General features: G+C 46.0%; 1 protein-coding gene across 1 annotated transcript; it reads left to right on the forward strand.

Annotated features, from left to right (window-relative positions):
• The first annotated feature begins 2,859 nt into the window (after positions 1–2,859).
• Positions 2,860–4,452, forward strand: PDP2 (pyruvate dehyrogenase phosphatase catalytic subunit 2). Its single transcript, XM_007940229.2, has one exon. It carries the CDS (start codon positions 2,860–2,862, stop codon positions 4,450–4,452), a length of 1,593 nt encoding a protein of 530 aa, XP_007938420.1.
• Positions 4,453–9,757: the final 5,305 nt, after the last annotated feature.

Consider the following 9,757-nt stretch of genomic DNA (forward strand, 5'->3'; position numbering starts at 1 on the left):
TGCATTGTAAATTTTGGTCAATGACATGAGACAAAGTATATTATGTGAACTGCTGTATGAAAAAGGAATTTACTCTGTAAATCTTCACCCAAATCAAAATAAAATTAAAATTAAATAAAAAAAAGAGTGTAGAGAAAGGTCTGGTCAGCACAGAAATGAAAGGAAGCCGTGGAGCTGGGTGAGGACCCGTGAGACGGTATTAATAACAACAGTAAAGAATTGGAGACGCCTTTCAATTTTGGGAATGCAAAGTGGGAGAGGTCACGTGTGTGCGGGTGCCACCACGTGACTACTTGGTCTTACAGCCTAGCGCTCAAAGCCATCAGTGCCAGAGGGCGGGACTTGGCCCCTCCCAGTCCAGCCCCTCTGCCTACCCTATCGTTCTCCTCAGTGATTGGACAGATATGCTGTCCGTCAAGGGCCCGCCTCCGAAGGTAGACTAATCAGGGTTGGCGGGAGGATGCTTCCTTCTCAAGCCTAGGGGCCGCTTTGGGAAGGTGAGACTCGAGCGGCGGCGGCAACGGCCACGGCGGCGGCAGTGCGCAGGCGCAGAGCTGACGGGACGGACAGAGTGGTGGCGGTTCAAGCTGGTGGAGGAGGGCCGGAGTCCGAGGTAAGTAAAGGAACAACACAGGATCTCTGTTCTTCCACTCCAGGCCTTGCCCGCACCTGCCCTTCCTGGCTGTGCGGCACTGGCTTAGGTGATGGGGCGGCGAGGAGAAGTGAGGTGAGGTGAGGTGAGGTGAGGGGCGGGCCCAACCCTGCGGTGGCTCCACTAGCGCGCACGCGCCACGTGGGTCCGCGGAGTCGTCGAAGATCTGTCTCTGCGTACTCCGCACTCACACTAGCTCCTGAAGCCCCTTGAGCACCCTTGTGTGCTCGGCGTCTCGACTGGGTTTCCCCATTTTACAGGCTAGAAAACTGAAGCTAAAAGACACCGAGCCGGTGGCCAGTTGGGACGTGGCTGCTCCGGGTTAGAGGGAGACAGGTGGGCTCCGTAGCCCGAGCTCTTATCTGTTAGGCTGTGGTCAGAGACTTGAACTTGGGAACTATTTATTTTTTTAAAAAAGGTAAGAAATTATTTGGGTCTGGGCTGCGGCGACAGCATTGGGTCGGGCACTGCTGCCCTCTTTCTCTGCAGGGCCCGGGACGGCCCCGGACGCCCACTCCGCCCCCTGCCCAACTGCTCCTGCCCAAAGTTCAGTGGGGTGAGCGGAGGAGGGGTTCTTCCTTAGTGTTGGAGCTCCAGCAGACAGACTTAGGGAAGACAGAATCCATTAACTAAAAATGAAAACACGTGGGAAACGCTCCTCCTCCCGAGAAAAGCTAATTATAATAGGGCAACTTTTTTTTTTTTTGTCTAAGGAAAAACACCACTGGAAGCTGCTTGGAAACTGATTTCTTAATGCCTTTGTGGAGGCAGCGTGAACCTTCTGGAAATCAGTTTGGCAATATTGAATCTACACCCTGTGACCTACTGATGATTCCTTATTTGGTAAATAAGTAGGATAAACCTAAAATGCAAAAAAGGTAGCTGCAAAGGGGTATGCACTCTGGTGTTTATAAACAGCCATCGGAAGCGCCTTCCCAGACCCCCACAATTGAGAATAGTTGGGAGATTTCTGCTAAAATGAAGTATTCGCACATTCATTAATTACAATATGGAAAAATGCTCTTAACAGGAAAACCAGACTCAAAATTGTGGTTACAACGATATAAAAGTTTGAATGCTTAGAGGGGTATACATCTAATGATAAAAATGGTAACTCTTTTTTTTTTTTTTGAGCAGAAGGGTCATATTTTGTTTAATCCTCATAAAATCTAGGAGACTAGTATGATTTCCATCCCACTGATGGACAGCTGGAGGTTGGACAAGTGACACAGTGAGTCTGATGCTAGACAGTTAGCACAGCACCTTGTGTGCTGTTGGACCTCTGGAAATGCCACATTTAGCCAGTATTTTAGAGCCTGCTCTGTACCATTCACAGGGCTGGGTGTGAGAGAGCTGCTGGCAAGGCAGCCACAGTTACTGATTCCTGGAAGCTTATAGACTAGTGGGGAGGCAGATATTTAAACAAACATTTGACAGTCTGCAGGGGAGAGCCCAAAGCATGGGAGTGAGACGTCAGGCTCTAGCCAGGGACGAATGTGGGAAGAGGAGCAAAATACAGCGTGAGCTCTGTGGGGATGCCCTCGGTGGCTCTGTAAGAGCAGAAAGTATATAAAAAATTACTGTTTTCCAAATTTTCTAGAATGTATGTATGTATTACAGTGGGGAGTGGGGATACTTATTTCAAATTTAGTCAGCTCTTCTAAACAGTTTACCGTAAATCACTTTGGTTCAAGATACTAATAAATTAAATATTTTTATAAGTGTTTTTTTTTTTTAAATCATGGTTTGGGTGAAAGTTTACGGAACAAATTAGTTTTCCATTCAATAATTTATATGCATTTTGTTTCGTAACGTTAGTTGCAATTCCTTCAGTGCTATAGCACTCTTCATGTTTCCTCCCTAGGTTCCCCATTTCTGTTGGTCCTTTTCTCAAGCCCCTTCCAGGCTTTTGAGCTTTGTTTTGGGGCAGATGCTGCCCTTTTGGTCTGTCTGGTTGATTATCCTGAGGAGTATGTTTCTCATGAGTTTTATTGTTCACTTTGTATAGGCCTGTCCATTGTTTGGCTGCAGGGTGATCCCCAAGGTTGGGTTCAGTTCCAGGTTTGAAGCATCTAAGGGCCACAGTCTCAGTGTCAAGTCAGTATTTTTTTAAGAAATTAAGTTTGAAACTTTCTTAAACTTTAATTTTCAGGTTTTTTAAAAATCCCTTTTGCTGAAAGAACATATTTGCTTGGTATAGTCTCAGAATGTCAAGTACTGTGTCCTCCTGGGTCTTAAATTCTGCAAGAAACAGCATCGCCACATTACGTGGAGGTGGACGTTTATACTCAAGATGTGTCTCAAATAGGAATAAATCAAAATGGAGGCTTTTTACCAGGTCGCCAGCCACCCTGAAAAGCAGTTCCCCTCGTGGTGGCTTTGCCCTGCAGAAAGCTTACAGACACACATCTACAGAAGAAGATGATTTCCACTTGCAGCTGAGTCCAGCACAGGTGAATGAAGTGCTGCGAGCAGGTGAGTCAGCCCACAAGATTCTTGACCTTGACAGCAGAGTCCCAAGTTCAGTGTTGCAGTTTGAGAGCAACCAGCTGGCCGCTAACTCCCCTGTGGAGGACCGCCGAGGGGTGGCCTCCTGCTTGCAGACCAGCGGGTTGATGTTTGGCATCTTTGATGGGCATGGTGGCCACGCATGTGCACAAGCAGTGAGTGAAAGGCTCTTCTACTATGTGGCAGTGTCACTGATGTCCCACCAAACCCTGGAGCGGATGGAGGGAGCGATGGAAAGCATGAAGCCCCTGCTGCCTATCCTTCAGTGGCACAAGCACCCGGGGCACAGTATCTACAAGGATGTCACATCAGTGCACCTTGACCACCTCCGTGTCTACTGGCAAGAGCTGCTTGATCTACACATGGAAATGGGACTGAGCATCGAGGAAGCATTAACGTACTCCTTCCAAAGACTAGATTCTGACATCTCTCTGGAAATCCAGGCCCCCCTGGAAGACGAGGTGACAAGGAACCTTTCACTCCAGGTTGCTTTCTCTGGGGCAACAGCTTGTGTGGTCCATGTCGATGGAGTTCACTTACATGTGGCAAACGCTGGTGACTGCCGTGCCATCCTTGGTGTCCAAGAGGACAGTGGCGTGTGGTCATGTCTGCCACTCACCCGCGATCACAACGCCTGGAACCAGGCTGAGCTGTCGCGGCTTAAGAGGGAGCATCCTGAGTCAGAAGATAGGACAATCATCATGGATGACAGGCTGCTGGGTGTCCTTATGCCCTGTAGGGCCTTTGGGGACGTCCAGCTCAAATGGAGTAAGGAGCTGCAGCGCAGTGTCCTAGCACGGGGCTTCGACACGGAGGCTCTCAACATCTACCAGTTCACACCCCCCAACTATTATACTCCCCCTTACTTGACTGCTGAGCCCGAGGTCACATACCACAGGCTGAGGCCCCAGGATAAGTTCCTCGTGCTGGCCTCTGATGGCCTGTGGGATGTGCTAGACAATGAAGCTGTGGTAAGGCTGGTGGTGGAGCACCTGGACGAGGCAGGTCGGCACAAGCCTGACTTGGCCCAGAGACCCACCAACCTGGGCCTCATGCAGAGCCTGCTGCTGCGGAGGAAAGCCAAGGGGCTGCACACTGCTGACCACAACGCAGCCACACATCTCATCAGACATGCCATCGGGAACAACGAGTACGGGGAGATGGAGCCGGAGCGGCTGACAGCGATGCTAACGTTGCCAGAGGACTTGGCGAGGATGTACAGGGACGACATCACTGTCACCGTGGTGTATTTTAACCCAGACTCAATTGATGCGTATTACAAGGGGGGTTAAGAGTATCCCACCCTACTTCCAAGGTTAACTTAAATGCTTTTCTAAAACACTTTCACTAACTTTTAAACTGGCTATTTAGATCTTATTGCTAAAAGGGCAGGCAGATGTAGCTTGCACAATAATAGGCTAACATGAGGAAAATAACTGAACCCAGGCTTAAAAACAGTGGTGGTTTCATGTCCCTGAATGTTTTGGTCAATCCTCCAGGCTGTGAGGGCAGAGCACAGAGACCGTGGGATTGGCCTGGGGTAACGAAGCCCAAGTCCTTTTATAAAGACACTTTGTTAAAGTGTATTCACCTGAGTAAATTTAATCATGATCCTGAGAATAAAGAACTTCAGGACCTTCTGAGGTCTTGCTGCAAAACGTGCAAACTTAGTGATTCTGCACTCAACAGTCATGGACTTCTAGATTTGAAAGGGAGCTTTTATTGTTTAATTTTTAATTACTAAGGCCTCGGTTTACAAACCATACTACAGGACACTTTTCTATGCAGTATTTAACTTTTTGTGATTACATTTGTGAAAACCTTTTGTAATGCTGCATTTTAGTTGTCTTTATTTTAAAATTGAGCCCTAAAGCTTGCAGACTCCTGCTGATGCCTGCTGTAAGCGTGCTTGGACCGACTTGTCTTGATCGTCACCTGAGGGTGAAGGATGTCTAGGGCTCTGGACCAGCTGGAGTTGCTTGTGCAGCTTTCATCCACTTGGCTGAGTCCCACCCCTTGAGCCTTTGAGCCCTTCTGTGAGGTAACTCATGTCTAAGCCTTAACTCCTGGCCTTTCCTGCATTAGTAAAATTTTCTCCTGGGCTTAGCTTCTGGGAGGTTATTCTTAGCACTTAGCCTTTCTGATTATGCCTCTCAAAAGTTCTTCTGTTAATTCCACCTAACACAATCCTTCTACCTCTGATTAGGCCGATTCCTCTCACCCCATAGCTGCTGACTGCACAATACTGTCTCGAAAGAATCTTTCACAGGTTCCCTTTCCAAACGTTTACTGGGAATGAGAAAATGTGATCACATACAGTAGTTATGGCAGACATGTAGGCAGCACAGGCTAATCCAGTGGACTGTGGGCTTAGGCTTCAGCCTGAGTCTGTAGATGTGAAAACTTGAAGGATGAGAACAGTCATTAATTGAGGCTCTCTGCACTCGGAGAGGGAGGGAGGAGGCTTAGCAGAGGGAACACTGGCCCCTAGACTGTGGGGTGCATCACCACGGTTCCTCTCGCAGGAACTAGACCAGATGTAGTATAGTAACTGGGGCAGAAAATGAAACGTAACCTGCAATGGTTTCTGTGGGCTGTACAGTCATTGCATTTACTCGAAATTGAAGCCATTTAGATACTTTTAGGAGAGACAAATTTCATTTTCTCACGTGATCTGTGGCATTTAAACAACAGGAAATATATCCCTAAATGGAAGCACAAATACCATCCCACAAACTGACAATTTTATTTTCCTGCACAAAATTGGGCAGAATTGTCCAGTGTAGTTGAACCATACGAGTCAGTCACTCTCCTCTGCTCACCCCCTCACGCTCACTACTGAGAAGAAAAGCAAATAACTAGGTTTGGCTTCCTCATTTTTGTCTGTCGCAGCCAACATTGAGCTAAATGTTGGGAAGTTTCTAGCTTGGGGACATTTTCCTGTGTGTTTTCTAATGCAACTACTCACATATGTGGCTTCATCTAAGAAATTCTCTTTTGGGTGCTTAAGCCTTGGTCCTTTTATTCTGGAACCATTAGTGTTCCTTCTGATCTCCTTGATCGTAACTCAGATAAAATGTGAATCATTACCATCCTGCTAGCATGAATTCCATTGCTAGAATTGAAGGTTCCACTTGTCTGACATCTTTTGTTCTTCATACCAGCTAAACCCTGGAGTATCTATCCTTGGAGCCTTTATGGGATTACAGTGTCTGAATCCTGTTTTGGAGCCTAATATGGGTCATAAATCTCTCTGATTCAGTAGCTTCAGGGACAGCTGAGAGAATCCAGACGTTCCACCTGTTTCTCCAAGTGTGTCTGTTTTCACTCTGCCTAATAGATTTCCTGTGTTCCAGTTGATATATTGAGAGAGAAGAAAAGCTAGTTTATTGTCTGCCTTTTCCGGCTGTGAGCTCTGTCAGCTCTTGCCATGACTGCTGCAGGGAACGCCCCCTCCTGGTTAAACCACGATTCTGCTGTCATTGGTCTTCCTGAGGCACGTGGCTTGAGGACCCTGGGATTTGAGAGGGTGTTAGTGGCACTTGTCAGATCTTCCAAAGCATTTATCATTCTTTTTATGTAGAAATATCAATACAGAGACTTTAAACTGAGGTTGAAGATTTAATATTTTAGGTGTAACTTTTGAACAAAATATGCTTTGGTGCTTCAAAATGCATATTTACCATTTTAGGTGGGAAACTTTGGTAATATTGGCATAATGTAGAAGTTGTTTTTTATATAAATAATACAGCTCTAGACCATAGTCGCAGGGGACATCAAGCTCAATTGGCGTAATGTACTACACAAAAGCATTGTTCCACATCCTACTTTGGCGAGTAGCAACTGGGATCTTAAAAGCTTGCAAGTGGCCATCTAGATGTAATGATGGGTCTCTCCTTGTCCAAAGCAAAGAAGAGTGAAGAAAACCAAAGATGCATGGAAACAATTAGTCCAAGGGACTGATACACCATGTGATCCTCAGGCTATGTGACCATGAGACCAGAAGAACTAGATGGTGCCTGGCTACCACTGTCAACCACTCGGAGAGGGATCTGTGTAGAAGATCCTGGATAGAGTGGGAGAACAGTGTGGAACAAAACTCAAAATCATTGAAAAAAAAAAAGACCAGGTTTGCTGGTCTGATAGAGCCTGGTGGAACCACTGAGACTATGGCCCCTAGATGCCCTTCAGGTCTGGAATTGAACCCACTCCTGTGGCTTCCACCCAAACAAAAAACAGGCATATGAGCTGAACATTTACAGTAGGTAGATACACTCCTGGGAGAGATCAATCATGGGAGAATAGAAGAGCTCTGTATGCACAGGGAGAGAGCTTGGAGGGGCAGGAGTGCATAGGAGGGAAGGACACAGGAAAAGGGTAACTGTGGGGAGGAAGCAGGAGGGGAGCTGTTGCATTGTGGTAAATTGTAGTTAATGTCATGAGACAGTGTATGTGAGCTGCTGTATGGAAGGTGAATTTGCTCTGTAAACTTTCATCTAAATCACAATAAAAATTTTTAAAAAAACAACCCAATATAATACAGCTCTCCTGATTCTGGGGATTGATCATAATGGATAGAGAAGATGTTATTCTCAATTCAAAGTAATATGCTAGATCGAGATACTTTGATTCACCTTCCTGAGATGTTATTTGTAACATTAAATCTAATGTATTATAATGAAAATGTAAACTTGGAGAGATGTTAATGTATAAACATGGTTTTCCCAGAAGTGCGATTGGCCCAAAAGCTCTTCTCTTGGGCACATTGGATAAAGTTCTGTTTAGACACAATTGAGTTGGTACTTTTTATGCATAAATGAAGTAGAAGCAGCTCAAACTTGAGTTAAAGATCAGTATCATTAATTGTATGGAACAAACAAATGTGTTCAGAATACATCCGGGTTGATTCTCAGGTTCGTACCTGATGACTTGTCTTCCTCTGACAGCTTTTGGGAAGCTGAACTTCCCAGGTGAAACCAGAGTGGCCTGGAACTGGCCCTGTCCTACTTTTGTGTTGAAGTCGTTCATTTGTCTCCAAATGTGACTTTTCCCCGTGGCAGAAAAAGCCCTGAGGTAGCTCTGGGCCTAGGGTATCAAGGCTGGTGTTACCACATGTGACACAGCTGCTGTGTGCATCACTTGAGTGAAAAACATGCTTTGAAGGAGACGAGGCTCAGTCCCTTACACCTCGGGCACCTGCCATTTAACTTGCCTCCTAGAAAATACCTTCTTATCAAGCATCTACTTGGAAAAATGATTAACCATGTTCTGTAATCATCACTGACATTTGTATTTTAAGCTGTGTACCAGTGTTTCTGTTTGACACTGATTTTCTAACCATTAGAAATATTTAAATGAAACTTGTAAATAAAAGGAGCAAAACGAAGTTTGGTTTCTTTTGGTCTGAATAGTAATATTTTCAGTCCTTAGGATACTAGTGTTTCACCACCTACCTGTATGTGACCCTGGAAGATGTTAGCCTGTTCGGGAGTCCACCCCAAAGAGAAGTTCGGTGTTCTGCAAGTCTTTGGTGGCTGCTGACTGGACAGGAAGTCCTCATATAGGTTAACTATGTATATGGACTGGGAAAGAAGGAAAGGGAGATGAAGTCTCTGTGCCTAGGCGTACAGGGTTCTACTGTTAGTTAAGCTTTTCAAACCAATTTGTACCCACCAGCTTCTGTATCAGTGTTAAATGCAGAAGCCAGCTTTGGGGAAAGGACTAGACAGCTGCCTAGATGGAGCTGAGAGCAGGGGAGGTAGCCCCTCACTCCACATTCCCCGCCCCAGCGGAGTGAGTGAGTTACAAGGACTCCTCCAATGAGTACTTCCTAAAATGAAAATAGTTGAGTCATTAATACTTACGTGTAAATTAGAGGCGATAGATGAGCTTTCACTGGGCAGGGTGGTTAAACTGGGCCTGGAGGAGCGTTTTGGGGAGGGGAAGGTAGAGAGGGGGAGTGTTTGGAGTCTGATAAGGATAACTGGAGGAGCTAGTGCCTTCCTAAAACAGGCTCTGAGGCTGGGGAACATGCCCCAGACACCTCAGTAGGGCCATATTTTAAACCAAGCCCTAGCCCACACACTTGTCCCAATACTGAGCTTTCAGACGAAGATAATGCCCAAAAAATCTCCCATTACACAATTTTGCCCCTGAGGCTTTGGGCAGAGAGGGAGGTAGTGATGAAAGGAAGTTAGAAAGCAGTTTTTTGTCATTAAACTAAAACCAAACTCACTGCCTTCAGGTCCTATCTGACTCAGAGTGACCCCTCCTTGGATTTCTGAGGCGGTGTCACTACTGAAATAGATTGCCCAACCTCCCTTCCAAGGAGTGGTTGGTGGGTTTGAACCACCAGCCTTCTGGTTAGCAGTCAAATGCCTTTGGCACTGTGCTACCAGAGCTCCCTTTTGGTCATTAACCAAAAACCAAACTCACTGCCGTGGAGTAGGACCCTACTCATAGTGACCCCTCCTTGGGTTTCCGAGGCTGTATCACTACGCAAGTAGATTGCCCAACCTTCCTTCCGAGTTGTGGCTGATTAGAATAAGATAAAAACTTAATTCTTGGTATGACTGGCTGTTAGGAATGAAGCTACAT

The sequence above is a fragment of the Orycteropus afer genome, unplaced genomic scaffold, assembly GCF_000298275.1.
Source record: "Orycteropus afer afer isolate SDZICR_OR568_19922 unplaced genomic scaffold, OryAfe1.0 scaffold00067, whole genome shotgun sequence".
Classification (NCBI taxonomy): Eukaryota; Metazoa; Chordata; class Mammalia; order Tubulidentata; family Orycteropodidae; genus Orycteropus; species Orycteropus afer.